This window comes from Microcebus murinus, chromosome 14 (assembly GCF_040939455.1).
Source record: "Microcebus murinus isolate Inina chromosome 14, M.murinus_Inina_mat1.0, whole genome shotgun sequence".
In the NCBI taxonomy this organism is placed as follows: Eukaryota; Metazoa; Chordata; class Mammalia; order Primates; family Cheirogaleidae; genus Microcebus; species Microcebus murinus.
In genome coordinates this window covers 33,552,872-33,576,860 of record NC_134117.1, presented here as the reverse complement: position 1 = coordinate 33,576,860, position 23,989 = coordinate 33,552,872, and the positions used below count along the sequence as shown (strand labels likewise).

Genomic DNA, 23,989 nt, shown 5'->3' with positions numbered 1-23,989 from the left:
CATTTACCATTTTGGAAATCCTAGAGCCCTTAAAATTATGCTAGATCTACTCTGCTTGTGCTCTAGAAATGGAACAACAAAGCCTGGATGACAGCACATCTGTTTACATCATGGTTTACTGAATATTTTTAATCCACTGTTTCCTACTGCTCAGGAAAAAAGATTCCTTTCAAAATATTACTGCTCATTGACAATGCACATAGTCATTCAAGGGCTCTGATGGAGATGTGCAGGGAGATGAATGCTGTTTTCATGCCTGCTAATACAATCTCCACTCAAGCCCATGGATCAAGGAGTAATTTCGATGTTCAAGTCTTACTAGGTAATAAATACATTTCATAAGGCTCTAGTTTCCATAGATAGTGATTCCTGATGGATCTGGGCAAAATAAATTGAAAATCATCTGGAAAGAATTTACCATTTTAGATGCCATTTAAAACATTCATGATTCACAGGAGGAAGTTGAAATATCAACATTAATAGGAATTTGGAAGAAGTTGATTCCAACCCTCATGGATGACTTTGAGGGTCATGGCATCACTGGAGAAAGTAACTGCAGATGTGGGGGAAATAGCAAGAGAACTAGAAGTGGAGCCTGAAGATATGACTGAATTGCTGCAATCTTATGATAAAACCTGAATGGTTGAGGAATTGCTTCTTATGGATGAGCAAAGAAAGTGGTTTCTTGAGATGGAATCTACTCCTGGTGAAGATGCTGTGAACATTGTTGAAATGACAACAAAGGATTTAGAATATTACATAAATCTAGTTGATAAAGCAGTGGCAAGGTTTGAGAAGATGGACTCCAGTTTTGAAAGCAGATCTACTGCAGGTAAAAATGCTATTAAACATCATAACATGCTACATAGAAATATTTCATGAAAAGAAAAGCCAATCAATGCAGCAAATTTCATTGTTGTCTTATTTTAAGAAATTGCCACAGCGAGCCCAGCCCTCAGCAACCACCAGCCTAATCAGTCAGCAGCCATCAACATCAAGGCAAGACCTTCCACCAGCAATTTTTGGTGGTGGCTTGTTAGTAATTTGTTTTAGCAGGTTTGTTAGCAATTTTTCTTTTTTAGCAATAAAGTGTTTTTAAATTAAGGTGTGTACATTTTTTTAGACATAATACTATTGCACATTTAATAGACTCCAATATAGTGTAAACATAACTTTTGTATGTACTGGAAAACCAAAAAAATTCATGTGACTCACTTTATTGCAATATTAGCTTTACTGTGGTGGTCTAGAACAGAATCCACATCTTCCAGGCCTGCCTGTGGCTCCCACTGGAGGTCAAAAATCACTGACCTCGTGTGTTCTCTCTGGGAGGCCTTTGACACCGCAGGTCCTGTCCACAGGAGCAGTGAAACCTCTAGTTAAGCCCTAATGGGAACGTCTTGCAGGGGTCCTCAATCTTTTTAAACAGGGGGCCAGTTCACAGTTCCTCAAACCGTTGGAGGGTCGGACTATAGTTAAAAAAAAAAAACTAAGAACAAATTCCTGTGCATACTGAACATATCTTATTTTGAAGTAAAAAAAAAGGGGGGGGGGCAAAAACACCTACATGTGGCCCCCGGGGCAGTAGTTTGAGGACGCCTGGAAGGAATCACGTTTAGCTTGCAGTAATCCTTATGACCACCAGGGGTCTCTTTCTCCACATCATTGAGACCAAAAGAGCTTAAACTGTGTGGTTCCAGTTCTCAGCCTAGCTGCTCAGAGCCTGGCTGAGACATTCCACCGCCTCTCACCACGTGGGAGCTTGTCAGAAAAGCAAAATCTCAGGCTCCACCTGAGACTACCTGAATTAGAATCTACATTTTAACAAGATCCTCAGGTGATCTGTATACACATTAAATCCTGACGGTGCTGTTGGAAATACAGGATATTTCTAATCTGCAAAACTTGGAAAACAATGAAAAAGAACACCTCCTAAATGGCCTTTTCCACATGGGACGTCCCCGCCACACTTATAGAAGGACTTAGAAAGAGGCGTAGAGTTTGTTTGCTTTTATTATGAATATAAAATATACATACAACACAATATACATTTACACATTTACAGTTTGCATTTCCTTTTGTCTTTTTTGAACAAATTCAATTCTGCATGGCCCCATGGGCCGCTCCTGCCACTGCCCTGTGCTTAAACTCATTACGTTCTTGTCACCTGGGTACGCTGTGTGACTTAGTAACAAACAAAGCAAAACCAGGCCCAGGGGTAACATGGCTGACTTCCCTGTCTTCACGGAATCACTTTCATTCCATTGTTTCCTTTCCTGTCACTACATGCCTTCCCTTGCTCCATTCAAACTTTGGCATTAAAAATTCAAGAGAAAAGAGGGTTGCAATAATCACCTTTGTCTTTTAAAATCACCTTGAAATATCTTACATGAGTGAAGTGACACTCAAGTAGGCACTTAGAGCATTGCTCATTCACCTGATTTAAGAGCTGTCTATGGGAAGGCTCCGAAAGTGTCATACAAATTAAGCTTTGCTCACCAAATGGATGATCATGAAGTTCTGAATAGCAGTATCATAGAAGTTAATAAATAAGTAAAGATATGAAACTACAAGGATTCTAATAATAAAAAAAAGAAAAAAAAATAAATAAGTAAAGAGGAATAAATAAAAATAAATAGAGTGAGTTTCGCTAATAGAAATTTGAATACCTATAACCCAGTGCTTTCTCGAAACTTCATTAGGTACATCTTCACCACATGTTGATAAAGCAGAAATAAGATTTTATGGCTAGTTACTCTTCTTTGGGCTGTGCCTTCAAAATGTGAGTGAACGGCTACTGATGAGAGTCTGTCGTTTCCCTTAGAATGTAGCTATGCGAGAGGTTTTGTAGGAGCTCTCTTTGAGGCTGTCGAATATTGCTTTAGTTCCATTCTGCCAGTGTAGCACCAGATCCATCGGGGTCTTCCCAGCCTAATCAAGAGAGAGGAGGAGACTTGACTTCCAGGTGGGAGACATCTGTAAATTCACATTCTCTGTGTGTGTTTCATGAGGTAAGAGATCGGTGTTTGGTACATGTTATCAAAGTGTTTTATGGTTTCCACTGTGAGTGATTCACAGTTTAGATTCAAGCCTGCCCTTCACTGTTTCTTTTTCTTTTTCTTTTTTTTTTTTTTTGAGACAGAGTCTCGCTTTGTTGCCCAGGCTAGAGTGAGTGCCGTGGCGTCAGCCTAGCTCACAGCAACCTCAAACTCCTGGGCTCGAGCGATCCTTCTGCCTCAGCCTCCCGAGTAGCTGTGACTACAGGCATGCGCCACCATGCCTGGCTAATTTTTTCTATATATATTAGTTGGCCAATTAATTTCTTTCTATTTATAGTAGAGACGGGGGTCTCGCTCTTACTCAGGCTGGTTTGGAACTCCTGACCTCGAGCAATCCGCCCGCCTCGGCCTCCCAGAGTGCTAGGATTACAGGCGTGAGCTACCACTCCTGGCCCTTCACTGTTTCTTACTGGGATGCTTCTGGCAATTTTTTTTCCACTGAGGGACTATCCCAGGTATTGGTAAAATGCCTAGTCCCTAGACACTAAGTAGCAAGAACCTCTTAAGTCATTTTGAAATTCAAAAAATTCCTCAATTCATCTCCAGTATCCTGTGGAATGGGCTCTGGGAGGTGGCGGTATCCCTCTTGGTTAAGAATCAGTTCCTATCAATTTGGGAAATAGTTCTTTGATTGATAAGAACTGGTGGTAAATGAGCTGCTTTAACACCTTGGCTTAAGTACTCAGGTACTGCTAGGGTACTGCTGCTGCTCCTGGGAGCAGATTTTTCATAACTTCTCAGAATTTACGTTGTACTCTCCCAGGAAATTTATTTTTCCTGGAGTTGATGTCAATGACATGTGCAAATAAATATTTTTGAGGCCAAACTTTGATTTCCCTTAGGCACATGTCTCAAGATATTTACCCTGTCACCTCTCAATTCTTGTCTATAGATAGAAGTCCTAAATTTTTCCATCTCTATTCATTTAGAAGTATCTGTTTAACCTAGTGATAGCAAACTAGCAGCTTTGAAATGCAAATCAGTCTAGAGATCTATTTTGTTTTGACCCTAACAAAACTTAGATTTTTTTTTTTTTGAGGTTAGAATTAATTGGCAACAGTTGGAAATCAAAAGATTTCCCAACTGGATTTGTAACCTCTATGAAAAATATCACAAGAGTTGGCAACATGGTACCCATGTATCCACAGAGAGACTGACTCAACAATGAGTTGGGGAAGGGCCGCCAACTGAAGTCATTTACATGATCTGCCTGCCTGGCCTCTGTGGGCATTTGAGTTAAAGGCCCTGAAACTTTCATTTTGAAACTTCTCCACCTCTGCAGTGTCTTTCTTAAGGAATACATTTCAGTAGACATGAATACAGAGTTTGGGACAATGATAGAATATTGTATGTTGTTTTCAATCTCCTTCAAGATGGCATCAATAGCTTATTAGTCATTTGGGGGAACATCAGTCCATTGGGTCAATGACATTAATAGTTCCAAAACCCTTAGACTGAGATCTAACTGATCATTCAGAGCCATGAGCCTTATTTGTGTATTTTGGGCTACTCTTCCACAAATTCCTTGCATTCCTCTCCATTGAAATTTATCTCCTGATTTTCTGGCTACTTACACAGTCTTCCTAAATCTGCATGCTATTTATCTTTGCTGGTAGTTTCTCACTGCCTGAAAAAAAAATCTTCATATTTTCTGCAGCTTTGGAGATTTCACTGAATCTACTCTTTCTCTGATAGTTTAAAAAACAGTATTATATAGACCAATCCGAATATCTAGCCTGAAGGGACCCTATTGGTAACACTTTCCCATCCCAAGCAATCTCCATTTATCACCACTCTTTGCTCCTGTCACCAAGCCAGATTTTTTAAATGATAAAATATTCCTCTCAGTCTCAGTAACACAAATAAAGGGAGAAAATTGTTTGCATTTATAAGATGACTGTTCCCCTCCCCCCAACTTTCTGTAAAGTGATTCTCCAAAAGCTTCTTCAAATTATTTATTCTGTAATTTACACCCATTCTTAGGGTGATATTTTTCAAGCTTATATTAGATGATGCTTGTCTGGGAATGGAGACCACGAGGAAAAGTTGGTTACATTCCCTGCTTACAGATGAAGTTAAATTAATATGTACTTATATAAGAATTTTCAGGGCCTAAATATAGGAAATTATTTTGAGAGATGTGCAAACAAAAGTGGAGAATGGATAGAAATTATCTGAAAAAATATAGGCAAAAGCATAGCTAGCCCTGGAAGAATGTGATTATATTTCATGTTGTTGTCAGAGGGAAGGGCCATTCTGAATTACTCGGATTGGATATTGATTGGTTACACTGACCACAGGAATTTTAGACCCTTTCAGGAATGGGGTGGGTGTCTATATTCCTAACCACCCCAGGCCTTGCGGAGACAGGAATGGCCAAGGCAGATTGGACTCTTCCAACATATGTGTTTGTAAAGGTGAGCAATTGTAACCTTTTATTTTCAAGATCAAATTTTAAAAGAATTGTTAGGCACTGTATCGGGCACAGAAGTCATAACTACGGCTTCCCCCATCCCTGCCCATGTGACCTGAGTCTTTGCTCAGGTCAACTGTGTCCTTAAGGAAATGGGCGGGGGCATTTACACCATCAGAAGACCCTCCAAAATACTACCACCGTGGGAATCTTTTCAAGTATTTAAGAAACGCTTCTGGAAATCAGAAAGCTCGCACGCGGCGCCCCTTTGTTCCCGGGACTTACACAGTTCTTGACGTTGAGATCCGAGCCATACGTAATCAGGAGTCGGATCATCCTGTACCGATTCAGCCTGACGGCGTCGTGCAAGGGCGTGTCTCCTTCCTAGGGAGGCGAGTAAACGGGACACAGGTGGGTCCGGGGCCAGCAAGTGGGTCCCCCAAGAGCACCCTGGCCTGGGTGGGGGGGATCCAAATACATAAGCGGTGAGGCGTCAGGAGGCCCGCGAGCGCCCGGCCACTCACTCTGTCTTTGGCGTTGAGGTCCGCCTCGCAGGCGATGAGATGCTCTGCGCACTCGTAGTGGCCGGTCCGCACCGCCACGTGCAGCGCGGTGCTGAGCAACTGGAAAATCGGAAAGCGCCGCTGACCCGCTGGGGGTGAGGACAGAGGCCGTCCCAGCCCCCAAGGCACGTGCGAAGGGGACAGGTGGCCACTAGGTGCCAGCACGCTGCACGGACTTCCAGATGACTTCAATGAAGAGGTGGGATAGATTAGGAATGGGAGGAGGTAGGGGAGGGGGAGGAAATACCTTATCTCGGGCGCTGATTTTGGCTCCTTTGTTCAGCAACAATTTTAAAACATCCAGGTTTCCGCCACGGCTTGCCCAGTGGATGGCTGTGGATTCAAGCTGTACCGGGGAGGTAAAGGACACGACAGTGTAAGGAGGACGCGGTCAGGGGAATTAGTACTTGGTTTCCAAGCCCAGCAGAACCCAGGTTCTAGGGCATCCCTGATAACACGGGGGTGTCCCCATCCAGATTGCCAATTCTGACTACTGGGGTTGAAGATTCTTGCCAAATGATTTGGTTAAATTGTGAGGGGCTGGGGGTGTCTGTGTGTGCCCTGGCGCCTGCATGTAAACACTTATGTGTTTATTTGTGTACATGTGTGTATCATTAGGAAGCTCTTAATAAAGCTAGTATATATGTTTTTTTGAAGAATAAGAACAACCATTTATTGAGAATTTCCTCATACCAACGTGTTGCTATACATTCCAGATGCCTTGATCCTTCCAGCAATGTTTGAGATAGGTGCTACTGTTCTTATTTTGAAGATAAGAAAAACAAGGTACCAAAAACCTCAAGTTTCTTTTCAAGAAAACACAATTAGTGGCAATGTATATATATGCAAACCCACATCTGCCTGGAACTTTTAACTACTTTTGCCAAATATACGCAAAAGTTCTAGACATATGTATTTAAAATTCTGGCAGAATAAAAGTACTCCGTTCTGAAATATTTTAATCTAGATTTGACACCCGCATCCGGGGTCCCTGGTTCACTTTCCCCATCTCATGCTGGTCCTCTGCTCTCATTTATGCCAGTACCGCCTCTGTACCTCAGCTGTCCTCACTTACAGTCACTAAAGACTGCACTAGCCACTCCCTCCTCACTGCTCTGTTTGGTATACCCCTGGCCTTCCAAATCCCACACTCATGAATTTTAGTGTCTTTCCACGCAAACTTTATTTTTGTTTCTTTAATTTTTTTTTCAGTGTGTTTGTTTTTTGGATTCAATTTTGGCCAAGTCCTTTGATTTCTTCAATATCCTTTTTCCACTTTGCTATAAAGTCAAATTGAGCTGCATTTAAATACATAAAGCATTTTCCCAGCTCAATCTTCAATTCATAAATTATGCTATATACTAGTCTTTGTAGAAATCACAGTGGTTGAATTATTGAGGTCTGAATAGCAGCTATTTTCCATAGATGCAATTCATTTTGTATGCAGTCTAGCCCCAAATCTCATCGATGGCAGTTGGCATCTATCATATAAAGCGTGCAGCTAGAGAATTCTTATACATTGCTGGCAGCTGAGGGGCCACAAGCAGGCTGCTGTGTACAATGGAAGGACAGAGCCGTGGGCAGGCAAGTGTTGACTGCATTGCTTCTCAGTAATGCTACTGACTTGATAATGAATGACCCAACTCTCTGATGAGGATATTGAATTCTGTTCAACAGCTTTCACTTCCTTCTTTTCAGTATGTATGGAAAATACTTTCTACCTGACCTAGTCTCATCTCCCAACTTTCCTTTGTAGGGAGAAATGAGCTTTTGCCTATTTCTCTCAGATCAATTTTCAATCCAATCAGCCCAGTTTTTCATTGAAGGTTTTCTTGAGCTTCATACAGTCTACTTATTTTGGCTCATTTCCAAGCAAAGAAATATATTTACCATATCACGGAATTCAATCTGGGCTCCAGCTTCTATTAACTTCTCCACAATTGCCAAGTGTCCTTCCAAGCATGCTCTATGAAGAGCTGTCCGCTTATACTGTCAGAATAGAGATTAAAATAAGAGATAGCAATGCATATAAAATGTGCATAAATCCTTTTAAGAGGTATTAAGCTGCGGACTCTGATGACCTGATTGATAGAAACCCCAGTGCTTCTTTATGAATTAGAAATGTCAAAGTTAACTAAAATTGCAGAATTATTAGAACAATTTTCCTGCAACTAAGATTTGAGCTTCCTGCAAGATACATCCCTAAGTGCTCAAAGGTCTATATTAAGGGATATGAACTTAAAAGCTCACAACTACCTACATGCTAACATTTCTTGTATTTTAACCGTCCTTGTTTATATAGCATTTGCCATTCAGATCAGACAGTTTTCTTCTATCTGGGACTGTTACTAGGTTGAATAGCAAAAAGTATTCAATTTCTAAATATAGAGATATGCATACACACACACACACACACACACATATATTTAGAAATTGGGTCTATGTTGCACCGGCTGGACTCAAACTCCTGGGCTCAAGTGATCCTCTCGCCTCAGCCTCCTGGGTAGCTGGGACTACAGGTGTGTGCCACTGTGCCCAGGTTTCAATTTTTTTTTAAGAGAATGGGAGACTGATTTTTAGTTCAACTTCAGAACTGATCCCCTTCAATTCATGGGGGAAGAATACAAAAGGATTAGTGATTTCTGGTAAATTGTCTTCATGTGAATGAATATTCACACAAATAATCTAATAGGCTATTACAGCTGGAACAACTCTAGACATTTACTCCAATGCCCTACATTTACAGACAAGGAAACTGAGGCCCACAGAATGCAGATTAGCTCAAAAACAAATAGCCAAGTTGTGGTAGAGCTAGTACTTGAACTCCAGTCTCCAGATTCTAGTGCTGACACATTTGGGTCCAATCAAAGATGATGCTAATAATATATTTCTCCAAAGGTGACTTTTTGGCCCTTATTCAAAGTCTTATCCCAAGGACCTAAGAGGTTAAAGATAAACTGAAAAATCAGCCAGATGTATATGAATGTAAAAAAATGATACAATCCATAGCACTAACCCAGAATTTATGTATTTGTTTTTTGGACTGCACTCTGCTATTCTGCTACTGGCACATGTGGCAATAGCTGGGGAAACTGTTTCAGGTGGAAAGACTTTGGCATCATGTAACAAGGCCACAGTAAAACAGAAACACATAAAATTAATGAGCTGGATTTTGCAGTACTTTGTATGAGCCTTACCTCATCACAAACATCTGGATTGTTCTTGTCTGACAAGAATTTTTCTACTACTGGCAGTTTATTCTCCAGAGCAGCCTTCAGAAACCTAGGCACATCTACAGGTTCTGTCTAAAGCCAAAAAATAGTATGAGTGTTACTGTGAGCTCGCCAACATTCAGTCAAACCCTCCACAGATATCCGTTCCCTGGAACACAACACTGGACGTACGTATATTACTACAAAACCAAAACAGCCCTTACAATGATTTCGGGTTCCGGTTCCTTCATAACTGGAACTTTCGTTTTCTTGTATTTTTTCCTTTTCTTCAGTTGAATGATTATTTCAAGGTCCTCTAAATTTTCAAGCTTTGATCTTTGTTCTAGTTTTTTCTTTTTGAGCTAAAAAAGAAATCCGCATTTCAAAAAATATGGTGAGTTCTACTGACAAGCACTCTGGTGGTATCTAAACAAAATCTGCAAGGACTCAGATAAGTACGTGAACAGTTTGAGCAAAAAAAAAAAATTACGATTTTTAAAAATACATCTTTGACTTCAATTTAGTGATTTCTTATTCAAGTATTTATTCAGGGGTCTAATTCTCAGATAATTGCCTTCATCTTTACTTCTCTTGCTTGCAGAATCAGCCCTTGACTAATTGGAGACACTATCTAGTCTCTAAGTGATGATTTTATAATTAATGCCATAAACAAGCCCTAGATTTCTGTAGGACTTTTTTTTTCCTCTTTTTTTTTTATAGAAATATTTTAATTTTCTCTCTTTCTTCATTTTCTTCTTTTTTCTTTTAAAGCTTGGTTTTTCTCTATGCCTTTATGTAGGACTTTTTCTTTATCATGCTCAAAAATTAAAGATTTTTAATCCCAAAGAATCTAATTATAAATATTAAGCTCTGACATATCAATGTCATTCTCTTTCAGGTATCCCACTAAACAGGGTCTCTAAAATAGACTGGCCAGGGACTACAGCTAACTACTATACATTTTATCTGTGTTAGTGAGGAAAATTCACCCAGAAACACAGACTCTGTCAACACAGATAGTGGACACAGTCAAACAATGATCCATGGACCACAGGCCATGTTATGGAGACAAAGAGTTCTCCTTTGCTTGGGATTAACTACACAGTGTTTATCATCAGAAATTCACTGGACACATTTATCTTTCCAAGTGTATCTTTCAATCAAAACATGGTTATAACACATTAAATCATTAATTCAGAATCCAGAGGTCATAGCTTTGTCCAAGAATTATTTCCCAAATCTGTTCCATATAAGTTTGTCTTTTATGGATTAGAATTTGGTAAAGAAACATCTTGGGAATGGCTGCCCTTGTTTCTCTTTTCTCTTCTCTTCCTCCCTGGTACCTCCAGCCCCAGCCTCCCACCGGTGGATCCCACGGAAGGTTCTCACCTCTGCCTCTCGTTGTTTCTCCTTTTCCCACTGTTGTTCCCCCAGGGTCAACGGGTGGGCTGGAAGTGTCTTCAGGTCTTCCTGCTTCTCTAAAGTAACAGCAGCTTCGTACTCTCCATCTCTGAAATCCTCAGGAAGGAATTCACCTGCCTCCCCATTGCTGTTCTTCTTCCCTGTGACCTGCAGGGAGAAGGTGACAGCGTCAGCAGCAGCGAGGCCCTCACTGGGGTCGTTCTCTACAGAGGATGCTGCAGGAGGCCCTTGGTCCTTTCTCCTCCCTGCGGGCAGCCGCCTCTGTGCTGTGCACTCGCAGCTGCAGATGTCCCAGGATTACCTTCAGGTGCTTGCCCTACTCTCTTGGTTGAATCAACACTTAGGTTGACATATTTAAATCTACTTTTAATCTGCTTAATCACATCCATCCTGGGAAAATCGCAACCCTCCTTTGATTATTGAAAACTCCTTCATTTTAGGTACTCTTGATGACCCTTGGCCTTGAGTTGTAAAGTTTCCAGACTTTCTTGCAAGGAAATTTCTTCCCTACGGCATTTTGATAACTACCTGTGATTCCACCCTACAGTATTGATAATAAAACCAAAGGAGAAGATAACAAACAGGAAAGATGCAGAGAATGCATTACTGGCAGCTCCATTTTTTTCCAATTTCACTTATTTCATCACACAAACTAACCTTTTCCCAGATATGACATTTTCAGAGTTCCTTTGCATTAGGCCTTGAAAGAAGAGGACATTTCAATTTTCACATAAAAAACAAAGATGAACCAGTTTTCACTGTGTAAAAAATCATGTGTCTTACGTACCAGCTCTTCTACTTTCAGCATCATCATGTTGGCTGAAGCCCGTCTGTGTGTTTTTCTCCTGTGGAAGGAACCCCTGGAGTCAGCCCTCCACGCTGGTCAGCTTATATAGCTTGGGCTGGGTGAGATAATCTTCCAACCTGGGAGCCCAAGTAACACCCCTGCCCCCACCAGCAGCCAACTCAGAGGCAGGTGAATTTTCATTCCAGACTCAGTGTCTGGGAAGCCAAAGAGGGAGGGGATGACAAGCTAGCACCGCTGAATATGTGAATCAGGAAGAAATGTGAGAGGGCCATTCCTTTGGCAGTGATCACACGGCTCAGCAATGCAAGCCATCCTATTTATCGGGAAGGCAGGAGACAGCTGTCTGTTGATATTGCACCATATCATTGCCCTTTTCCCTTCTTTGTCAGCTTTCATATGACTAACATATCAAGAAAATGACCCACATATCACACTCCCGGTAATATCTTTCTGATAACCAGGCTTATCAACACTTCACTTGGGGGCAGTTTGCCTCAGGACATCCTATTCTGGCGGGTAAACAGCCCCAGAGGAAAGGACTGGGGCCCTAAGGGTGCTGTCTATATCTGTGTGGAATTCTCTGGAGTGATGTCTGGGGCTAAAACGGCCCCATGACATGCCACCTTCCCATCATTATAAGAAATTGAAAGCACTCAGCAATGCACTTTTATTTTATGATGTCACTGGCTATAATTAGCACATGACATGCTTAGTGTGCTTTAAAACAGCATACTAACTGGGGCATTTTTTCTTCAAAATGGATCAGAGTGGTCAAGAGATAGGTTATATGAGCCCAGGTATTAGCAATGGCATTACCCTGATTAGGTCATTGAGCCAAATATCTCAAATGCTGTGGGGGAAAGAATCACCTGCTAGAGTTTGTCCAAAATGCAGGTCCCTGGGCCTCACTCCAGGGGATTCTGAAGCAGTTTATGGGGACTTAAAGCACTCACATGATTCTGTTGCATGGAGGTTGAGACCCATTTCCAGAGGCGTAATTAGCTTTGCTATGGGAAACATTGAAAAACATCTCTGTTTTGATTTCTCATCTCTGAGATGCTAAATCATATAAAAATATTTAGGTCTTTCTATAGTTCAGGAGAAACTGGGGTTTCAATCTTCAAGCCATTTAAAACCTTATTTTTGACCAGGTATGGTGGCTCATGGTGGCCTGTAATCCTTTGGGAGGCCAGACAGGAGGATTGCTTGAGGTCAGGAGTTCGAGACCAGCCTGAGCGAGTGCAAGACCCCGTCTCTACAAAAAATAGAAAACTTACCTGGGCATGGTGGTGCACGCCTGTAGTCCCAGCTACCCAGGAGGCTGAGACAGGAGGATCGCTTGAGCTTGGGAGTTTGAGGTTGCAGTGAGCTATGATTATGCCACTGTACTCTAGCCAGGGCGACAGAGCGAGACCTTGTCTCAAAAAAGTAAAAATAAATAAAACCTTCTCTTTTTTTCAGTAAAAGAAAGGAGGGAAGAATGAAAGTGGGATTATTAACGGAGGGGAGTGCTAATTAGGATGTTGTATTTGACACATTTGTGTCTATCTCTCCTCAAACTCACCCACTGAACAAACTTGGATGCTATTCTCATCTTCCTCCCCTAAAATGATAAGCTGGTGGATAATGTTTCTGGAACTTTCACAATGAGACACTGACCCCTGCCCCAAAGCCAAGACACTGACAAAGAGGGAGCCTCCCAGTCACTCCCGTATCTCCTGTTCTGTCCTCATAAGGTTCTGTCCTAAAAGGGAAATCCCCTGGTCTCTTCTTTGAGGTGGATGCAGTTTTTGCTATTTGCTTTGGTCCCTTTGTCTAAGTGAGAAGTAGTCCTGGAAGCTTTTCCTACATCTCTTATGCCTTCTTGTTCCAGGCCTGACCCAAACTGAGGGAATATCTTTGGGGAAGAGTTGCGGGTTGTTAAAGGATCTCGAATATGGAATCTCAGAGCTGTCTGTGCCCTCAACGTTGGAGCAAGACCAATGCTCTCATTTCACAGAACGGATGCTGAGGCGCAGAACTGTGAAGCAACTTGTTGCACACACACAGCCAGTCAGTGGATCTAGGTAGGGGGAAGAGTTTTGATTCCTCGCAATAGAAGCAAAGAATCATTGAGCCCAGAGCAGATTTCTTTTTTTTTTTTTTTTTTGAGACAGAGTCTCGCTTTGTTGCCCAGGCTAGAGTTAGTGCCATGGCGGCAGCCTAGCTCACAGCAACCTCAAACTCCTGGGCTCAAGCAATCCTGCTGCCTCAGCCTTCTGAGTAGCTGGGACTACAGGCATGCACTAATATGCCCGGCTAATTTTTTCTATATATATTAGTTGGCCAATTAATTTCTTTCTATTTATAGTAGAGACGGGGGTCTCGCTCTTGCTCAGGCTGGTTTCGAACTCCTGACCTCGAGCAATGCGCCCGCCTCGGCCTCCCAGAGTGCTAAGATTACTGGTGTGAGCCACCGTGCCCGGCCATAGAGCGGATTTCTTAGGGCAGGTCTCATCTAGACCCACTCAGGATGCAACAAAAAGTGATTAAAAGGCTCTTCAGTGTTCAAATCACCTCAGAGAATGTAGGTGACAGTAGGTAGGGAGGTTTACCAAGCCCTTTCCTGCTTCCAGTGATTTAATTAGCCCCTCAAACCTGACTGATTCTCCACAAGAGGCTCTGGGGAGTCTTAAAGAAAACTTTGGGGAGGATGACACTTGAAGAAGGATTGATAGAATGGGCTGAACTTCAAAGGGGTGAGCTGGGTGGATGTGTGGATTTTAGGGCCGGAGAAATCACTGCCAGGCCAACCTTTTCCCGTGCTGATTCAGTCTGTCCCAGCAAAACACGAGAGGACCTGCTTTTCAAAAAGGGATTCCAGATACATTTAGCTCCTTAACAACATATAAAACAAAACTGTATTTTCAAATCATCCTTATTCATCAGAACCGAGAACAAAACTTCTCAACTGGAGGAGAGCTTTCTGTCATTTGATTTTCAGGAGCTTCCTTCCCATAAAAGTTCATCTAGTGGGGGAAATTCTGCTATTTGTACAGTTGGCTTTATCATAGCCTCATACTGGACACAGCCTTTCCTTACTAAGGTGAATTAAAACAACAAGGCTCCTGGTTGGTTCAGCAAACATTAAGCAACCTAGTGTTGACCCTCTGTGACCAGAATGAAGAATGACCCTTGAGTTTTGCCAGTGTTACCTCATGAGCCTTTCTCCGCCTCCTCAGGATTTATTCATTTGGATGGATGATTTGAAATGTGACCAACATTATAACCCTGTTTACAGCTGGAGAAAGGAAGAAGCAGAGAAATAAGGCCTAAAGCACTTATTGCAGCCACCCAGGGATTGAAAGAGGCGCCCCGATGCCACCAGGGTTCACGTGATGTAGCTCAGCTCCAAGGGCAATTTTGCCTTTCTGTATAAAGTATGAAATTTAAGACATTCTACTTCTACCAGATTTTCATTTTTCTTATACGTTAACTTTATGAGTAATATACACATTATTGTTAAACATTAAAATGACACAAAGAGAATGTTGCTTCCTTGAGGTCTTACTGAGTGTTCATTGGATACTTGATTTTTTTTTTCACTCAGTAACATGTCTTGGAGAGCGTCTTCTGTCGGCACAGACAAATCTATCTCATTATTTTAAACAACTGCATGGATTTCCATGTGTGGACATATCATCTCTCATTTAACCATTTTCTTCTTTGTGAGCATGTAGGCTGTTTTTCAAAACGGTCGCTTTTATTTGCTACAATCAAAGACATTTCATGGCACATAAAATTTTACTGTTATTAACACTCCTTGTCCTTAGAATATCCACCTTGATACTAAAAGGAAGTGCTCCAAGGACTGCAGCCAGGTTCTGACTTGGAAGCCTCATTCCACTGTCATAATTGCCCGTTTTGCCATCCCTCTTAATAGCCTGCCCAGTCCCAGCTGTGACTCACCTTCCTTGGCCCAGAGAAGTGGCTGACTTAGCCTGACCGGGAATCCAAGCGTCCTCACGGCAGAGCCATGGCTCAGTTTCACGTTTTCAAAAATGCCAAAGGGAGGTAGTAACCGTGAAGCAAACAGGCTGGAGATTGTTTCCCCTCCCCTGCCAAGAATGGAATCACCTGTATTTAAAAAGGAGAAAAGGGCCAGGCGAGGTGGCTCACGGCTGTAATCCTAGCTCTCTGGGAGGCCAAGGCGGGAGGATCGCTGAGGTCAGGAGTTCAAGACCAGCCTGAGCAAGAGCAAGAACCCCCCCCATCTCTACCAAAAATAGACAAAATGGAGCCAGACATCTAAAAATAGAAATAAAAAATTAGTTGGGTGTGGTGGTGCGCTCCTGTAGTCACAGCTACTTGGGAGACTGAGGCAGGAGGATGGCTTGAGCCCAGGAGTTGTAGGCTGCAGTGAGCTGGGTTGATGCCACGGCACTCTAGCCCAGGCAACAGAGTAAGACTCTGCCTCCAGAAAAAAATAAAAAGAACAGTACTGGAGACATTTTGAGCAGAATTATAGCAACTGCCTTCATCTCCTCTCAAAGAACAGACAAAAAACTAAAGTTCTTCTTTGCAGAGCTCTGGATAGAATGTGCACACAAACTGCCCTAAGACAACTGGACCACCCACAGTAGAAGGTTCCTTTCCACAGATTTCAGCAGCTTCCTGATGTTAGAGGTGGGTAAAGGCTGTCTCACCCCTACACCTTACAGCTCGTGCCTTGTTACTAGAAAATAATGTGTCTCAGTACAAATTCCACCACACATAATAAACTCAGGTCAGCCAAAAGGCACAAACAGCCATGTGGATTGTTCTGTAAACTCAGCGAATCCCAGCCCTCTCTCCATTTAGGCCCTTGGACTGTGTCCAGCATAAAAGGTTCACTTGAAGCAAATGAAATCACATTCTAGCAGCAGATTTCAGCTAATTTTCTAGTCTCCTCAGACTACAGAACCCTCCATGTGTGGTCAAACCCAAGATCTGGTAGCGTTCTAGCGCCTATCGTCATATAGGTCTGGGACTCCAAAGGGCACAGAAGTGCCTGACCTATAGGGGGGCCACATAAATATTTAGCTGAGACACTGCACGATTCTTATATCCTTTCTAGCTAAACTGCTATCTCAAATTCTCCTTTCAATGGGAAATAATTTGTAACATTTTTAATGCTAATTAACAAATAATCCTTTAATGCTAACCAGAGGTAAAGGTAATTAAAGTGCTTGTGGTCACCTCTTTTGGAGTGGGAGCAACTTCTTTTGTGCCTTTCAAATGCTAACCCCAACAAATGCAATCTCCTAGTTCGGGCTTCTCAGGTGTGGACTGAAATTTCTTAGAGCAGTGGTTCTCAAGGCTTAGAATTGTCTGTGAAGCTTCTAAAAAATGCTGATGTCCAGGCTTCACCCCAAGTAAATGAAATGCAACTCTCTGCTCCATGGTACAGGTATTTTTTAAAATGGCATTTTAAAAAATTTTCCAGCTGATTCTAATTTCCATCCATCATTGAGAATACCACTCCAAGGTACAGAATTAAATGAATATGTATGTAAATATATGTGTGTATTTTCTTGAAGTTGTAGTAGACAGTCAAGCTATCCTTAACCTGGTCTCAGAGCTTTGATTGTTAAAGACTTTGCCTATACTAGGACTATGGGAAACACACACACACATAAAATTTACTCATTTAATATTTACTTCGCTCTACTATGTGTCAGGTACTTTTCTAGAGCAGAGATATAATATGCTAATGCCCACAAGAGACAAAAGCCTCTGCCCTCATGGAGTAGGTATTTAATGAAAACTGCAGACAATGTAACAAGCTTTTGTGCATGAAGCTGAGGAGGGTGAAGCAAGGCCACAGTTGTGTGAGTACAAAAGGACGTGGGGTGAGGAATCCGGAACCTTGCCTCTAACCCTGATTTGCCGTGTCCACGAGAGGAAGTCCTCTCACCTCTTACAATCCCAAATCCTGGAGTTATAAAAGGAGAGCTTTGAACAAAATGATTCCCAGGGCCTTAGGGTTATATTGAGGTCTCCAAATTGTTACTGAAAGCTCCGCACTTGTCCACGAGGCCAAATCAGAGGAATGAGGAGAAGTATTTGAAGAGAAGGAAAGAGATTTATTTCTTTGCTGGCAAAGGGAGGGAAAAAGGCAGACTATCGCCCCGAAATCCAATTTTTTCTCTACCATAAGCAAAAATGCAGAGCTTTTAAAGGGAAGGATTCTTGGGTTCAGGGTGTTGTCACTGCTGTTGGTGGTTCTGATCCTTTCATCTCCATATGTTGAGACCTCTCCCCCCACTGGTCTTGAGCTGGGCCAGAGCTGCCCAGAGTCTCCTGGGACTGCTTCCGGGTCAGAAAATTTGCCGTGTTCCCCACCCCGACCTGCCATTCTCTGTTACAAAATCACTGAATCAAAAGGTAGAAATAAACCCTCATAACTTCCGCATCCCGTGCAAAGAGCCAAGTTGTTTCTGGAATGCCTCTGAAATAGGAAATAATCCATAAACCTTTCACTAGCACAGAATATTTCAACTATTTTTAAGACATGCCCCCAGTTGATAAACATAAAAATCTCATACCTTCTGTTACCATGAGTAGAAGTTTCAGGATCAACTTGGGATCAAAATGAGATCAAAGCAATGGCAATTTGGAATATGCTTTTTCAATGTGTCCAAGACCTTGGAGATTTTGATAAGGCCTCCTCCCTCCTCTTGTCCTCCCTAGAATCCCAGCCCAGGCTCTGGCCTCTGTCCCTATAGAAAAGGTCAGGAAGGGTTGTCAGTGACTGTCCTTTAAATTCTTATTTCCCCTAAATAAGAGGGTTCTTGTGTAGGCTTGCAACACTAATTCCCAGCATCTTAGGAAGGCAGAGCCTTTAACAGTCAACATTCTGAGACTGTGATAAGGATGACTGAACTGTCTATTATAACTTCGAGAAGAATGGGTGTGGGTAGAGAATTGGTTAAAATGTGAATGCATAATGACTCCTTCTCCCACCCCTCAACTTTCTGAAAAGCAGAATTTACTTCATGAGATGAAAATTCACTCAATGGACGGTGGGATGATGGAGAGTTTGCATTGACTTGATTTTTTTTTTTTTTTTTTTTAGAAAAGAAGTTCGATTGTCATAGTAACGCTCTGAAAAGATTTTGATGCAACTTCGGGATTATTTCACACCCAATTACAGAGGACATCTACTTGGGGTGAGAGATAAGTGCTTCTGTGATGGCAAGCATAGAAAGAAAAATCCATTTAGCCTTTTTAGCCATTTATTAAAGCAGAGGAGAATTATTTTTAAATTGCAATTTCTGACTTCAAGAAGCAGTATTAGAAAAATATTTTCTTGGTGTAGTTTGGAGTTCCCTAATAAAAGAGAAAATGCTGCAGGACATTATGAATTCTTTGGGAATTGGAGAAATTTAGGGCCAGTGGAACACTGAATGGTCATCGAATCCATTCCCCAGCCATAAGGAAAGGCCAGGCTCAGGCAGGTAGGACCCTCTTACTTTAAAGACTAAAACCTCCTTTTGTCAATATCCTGATGCTTAAAATCTTGCTGCAACACAGTTTCTTATGGTTTACGTAGCTCTTGGCAGTTTTGTCTGTTTGTCTCATTCTAGCTTCAGGTGAAGTTCCTGCCGTTGAAATCTTTCATGAATTGAACTACCTCCCTTCACTAGTTGAAAATCCTTTACATAACTAGGTATTGTTCAACTCTTCAGAACACAGACTTTTGGAACATACAAAGGGCTTTAATATTGTCTAATCCCATCCTCTAATTATACACAATGAAGCAAGTGACACCTGAAGAGGTTATATAGATATCATTTAGTCATTCAACACATGTTTATCTAACCTGTTCCTGTGGGACTACATGACATTATGCATTTCCTGAAATGCTGTAATAAGACATACAGTACATGCCATCACTTTTGTAATATTCTTGCCCAAAATCTTCAACCTGAATCTAATCGTGAGACAATATTCAGACAAACCCAGAATGCAGGACATTCAACAAGGCAACTGGCTCAAGCTCTTCAGAAAGGTCAATGACTAGGAAAATAAAACAAAAAAGAAGTGAGGGATTGTTCTAGAATAAAAGAAACTAAAGAGCATGAGCTTCGGTTGGATCCTGTAATTTAAAACACAAAAGCCATAAATGACATTTTGGGGACAATTGGGGAAATATGGATGGTATGTTAGACAATATTCTTGATTTAATGATAGCTTTCTTATGTGTAATTATGGTTTTGTGGTTGTCGCGCCCGCCTCGCCAGCAAGGAAGACGCGGCAACAGGAGTTCTTCTGACCGTGCTTTAATGGGGTTCCCTTTAAACTTGCATGATGCGGAAGACGCCGAGGCGTTCTCAGCGGCTGCTTATAAAGGCAGTAAGTACACTGGGCATTGTCTGATTGGATAAGGCACTTGGAAGGGAGGAGACAAACTCTGCACATGCGCTGAGCAATTGTTTGTCAGACTAACAGGGTTTGACCAAGAAGTGGGCGCCATCTTGGAATGGCGTTGCCACCGCGCCCCACATCTCCCCCTATTTTATTAATTAAATGAGAACTGAGCAACCGTTCAGCACCATCCTTCGATAGTGCGATCAAGGATGCAGAGCCTCACTTACCCAACAACAACCACCTTACCTCGTGCAATGAGCAAAACTCTGAGATGTGCAAAGGCTGGTTGTGGGACTGGGAACATGCCTTCTCTGGTGCAAAGGCCATGTCTGCCAAATGCCTGGGGGTAGGAGCGGGTGCAACCCAAACCTAGGCTAACCCTTAAGCATGGTCAACCACACCTGTGTAGACTGTCCCAGTTCAAGCGCAGCAAATGCCTGTGCCAATACCACATGGTCCCTCCGTCTCTGGGCCTGCAGCCTACAGATGCACCACAGTCCGCCAACAGCCGCAACGATCAGCAAAACGGCCACGGCTGCAAGACCGGACCATTCCTTCAGATGATGGGTGGCTTGTTGAATCCATGCTGTCAGTCCTGTGGCAAGGCTCAGATCCACACGAGTGGAGTTCACGTGCACGATGGCCAGTCTCAGGTCTCTGAGTGAGGAATCAGCGGCAAAGGTAAAGTTCTCAGAGCACAGAAGTGACACAGAGGCCGGTCATTCTCCACTCACAACCCAGCTGCGCAAACTGCCAAAGAGTGTCCACCTGGTCCTGTACTAAATCCACTCGCTGATTCAGGCTTGAGTGTCGAGGGCTGCGGCTACTCCAGCAGATAGATTGTTGAGAGCCTGAGCAGTATGAATCGCAGCTGTGATCCCAAAATCTCTGCGAGATCTAAACAGAGTCATAGAGCTAGGCTGAGGCCACACCACTTTAGTCCAGGCAACAGAGCAAGTAGGCCAGCTTCCTCTCTGGACGGCGTCCCTTGCGGGGCTGCGTCTCCGTCACCCCGTGTCCCGCACACGCCGCGCGGAGAAAAGGCGGGCGCCTCTGCCCGAGGAGCACGCAGCCGCGCGGGCCTCTCTCTGCTTCTCGCATGCTTCCGGCGAAACTCCTCTGTCTTCTGTCCTGTCCTTTCCTTTGTCATTTTTATTTTTGGTACCTTTACATTTCTACCTCTCCCTTTTCTTCTACCTCTCCCTTTTCTTCTACCTCTCCCTTTTCTTCTACCTCTCCCTTTTCTTCTACCTCTCCCTTTTCTTCTCCTTTCTCTCCCTTTTTCTCCTTCTTTCTCTCCCTTTTTCTCCTTCTTTCTCTCCCTTTTTCTCCTTCTTTCTCTCCCTTTTTCTCCTTTCTTCTTTCTCTCCCTTTTTCTCCTTTCTTCTTTCTCTCCCTTTTTCTCCTTTCTTCTTTCTCTCCCTTTTTCTCCTTTCTCCTTTCTCTCCCTTTTTCTCCTTTCTCTTTCTCTCCCTTTTTTCCTTTCTCCTTTCTTCTTTCTCTCCCTTTGCAGGTCGGGCTGCGCTATCCCTCCCTGCATTTTCCTTTTTTGAGCTCTATATTCCTTTTTTCCACCTTTTACCGCGGTACCTCCCTTACTGCTTCTCTCTGAGCTTGCTTCTTGCAAGTCACTCAGTGCACTTTGGCTAGCTGCTACGCGCGGGCCTGAAGTCTCATCATACAGGCATTTCATGATAATAGGCCACAAAAGGTGCCGCAGCAGAATATTACCCATTTTTTGGAAGCAGGGGAGTTTTGGCCGTCCCACACGTCAGTTCTGAACTCTACCTCTTCCGAGGTCGTCTTCCGCTGGTGCCTCAAAGTTGTTTCAAGTTCCCGGGTTTCGGCACCACTTGTCGCGCCCGCCTCGCCAGCAAGGAAGACGCGGCAACAGGAGTTCTTCTGACCGTGCTTTAATGGGGTTCCCTTTAAACTTGCATGATGCGGAAGACGCCGAGGCGTTCTCAGCGGCTGCTTATAAAGGCAGTAAGTACACTGGGCATTGTCTGATTGGATAAGGCACTTGGAAGGGAGGAGACAAACTCTGCACATGCGCTGAGCAATTGTTTGTCAGACTAACAGGGTTTGACCAAGAAGTGGGCGCCATCTTGGAATGGCGTTGCCACCGCGCCCCACATGTGGTAATGTAGGAGAATGTCGTTATTTTTAGATGTATTCTGAAGTATTTAGGAATGAGGTGTTATGCTTTGAAATGGTTCAGCAAAAAAGAGAATGTGTGTGTGTGCGGAGAGAGAGGAAAAAGCAAGCACGGGAGAGCACAACTGTACGATATTAACACTTGGTGAATTTAAGTAAGAATATACAACTGCTCACTGTACTATTCTTTCAACTTTCTATGTATTTCAAAATTTAAAAATTAATAAAATATTTTAGTACAATAGGAACCCTAGAACATAAATTCCACCCAGCAAGAGATGTTTGTTTCTCCCCAGATGGACACCAAGCCGTACAGCAGTCCTGGCACACAGTAGGCACTCACAAATACACATTTAATGAGTAACAAAAGGGAAGGCAGCCTCAGCTCGGGGTGGGACGGGGTGGCAGGAGCCAGGAGTGGGCGAGTGTCCGGCACTGCTCTGCCCTGACTGCCAGCATTTTTGCCAGGCTCCCCTAGAGCCACAGGAATGCTGCAGAGAAGGCTCCTGTGGGCAGTGCTCTCTCAGCTGCTTCTGCTTTTGGTGCTGCCAGTTGGGCAGAAGGTTGGGGAAAGAAGCCTCACTCAGCTGAAGTGGCTTCGCTGTGACCTGCTTTCTCCCCACCTGCCACCATCGGACTGGACGCAGCATAGAGAGGTTTCGGGTGAGGGTATAAAGACATGGACATCAGCCAGCACGCCCTGGCTGAGCCACCCCATGCATTCAGGGGAAAGCCTGCACCTCTGTGAAACCTCTGGGACCATGAGATCCCTTAGACCCCACTTTACATTAGGATGCAAATGGTAAAACTGAGAGTCTTACTATATGGCAAGAGCTGGCTTCTTTCGTCATTTTATTTCCTTTAGTGCCTCCCAAACTATATATTGTTTGAAAAAGGTTAACTCATCTCCAAATTCCAGGGTTAAGGAAACATATATGTTAAGAAATGGCTAAAATATGAATAAAGGAAAAATGCCCCAGGAGGTTGATGGAGGAGGAGGGTACCAGGGCGGTGATGAATTCCACAATGTGCCCCATCCAGGCTCAGCTAAAGCCCAGGGAGCTAAAGGTTTCTTTCTTTTTCTTTCTTTCCTCCTCTTTTTCTCTTTCTTTTTCCACTTTCTTTCAATGGCTCTTTTCTTTCCTCCTTCCCTCCTTCCTTCCTTCCTTCCCTCCAACCTTCCTTCCTTCCCTCCCTCCCTCCCTCCCTCTTTCCTTCCTTCCCTCCCTCCTATATTCCCTCCCTCCCTCCTTCCTTCCTCCCTTCTTTCCTTCCCTTCTTCCTCCCTCCCTGACCCCCATTTTAAAACCCACAGTGATTGAAGCTTTGATCTGTGACGCTCTGGCTGGCTGGCCCCCACCTCCACCCCAGGCCTGAGGGCTGATTGTGGAATACTAACTGGCTGAGAGAGAGGCTCAGACCCTTTTAACTAAAAAAAAAAAAAAATCCCCCTTCCCCCCCACCCCCAGGCGTGTCATTTCTTTTCCTGTGTAGACCTGCAAGGGAAGGATCTTGCCTCTCCCACTGAGAAGGAGCCTGGCAGTGCTGTCTAAACTGAATTCACATAAGAAAGAGACGAGCCTGTTTGCAAAAACAGACTCTTCTGCTGCCAACACAAGCAGATCTCTTAGAACGGAGGGAAACTGTAACCCCTCCAAGATCTTCGCTCTCCCTCCGAGGGGCCGAGGCTCTCAGGTTTCACAAAGGAATTTATAGAGCAGACTGACGCCTCTGTGGTTGGCATCAGCTCAGGACTAAGTGGCGAGCAGGAGAGGGACAGGCACCCTTCCCTGCTCCGTGCAGGCTGGGGATTGTTTACCAGGGGATGAAAACGTCCTCTCCCTGAAAAGGAATGTTTGGCAAGGAAAGGACCTCGGGAGGCACAACTGAATGGCTCCCTGAGGAGTCGGTTTGGGTTGGTAACAGATCAGAACCACCAACCTGGACAAATGACACTGGGCGGG

The 23,989-nt window shown here is 43.3% G+C and overlaps 1 protein-coding gene across 1 annotated transcript; it reads right to left on the bottom strand.

The window, feature by feature from the left end:
• Positions 1–1,995: 1,995 nt before the first annotated feature.
• On the bottom strand, positions 1,996–11,742 carry ANKRD1 (ankyrin repeat domain 1). Its single transcript, XM_012765573.2, has 9 exons — positions 11,457–11,742; positions 10,637–10,816; positions 9,472–9,609; positions 9,233–9,340; positions 7,926–8,024; positions 6,283–6,381; positions 5,997–6,095; positions 5,758–5,856; positions 1,996–2,931 (listed from the first exon to the last, which is right to left on the bottom strand). Exons 1-9 carry the CDS (start codon positions 11,481–11,483, stop codon positions 2,821–2,823), a joined length of 960 nt encoding a protein of 319 aa, XP_012621027.1. The 5' UTR covers positions 11,484–11,742; the 3' UTR covers positions 1,996–2,820.
• Positions 11,743–23,989: the final 12,247 nt, after the last annotated feature.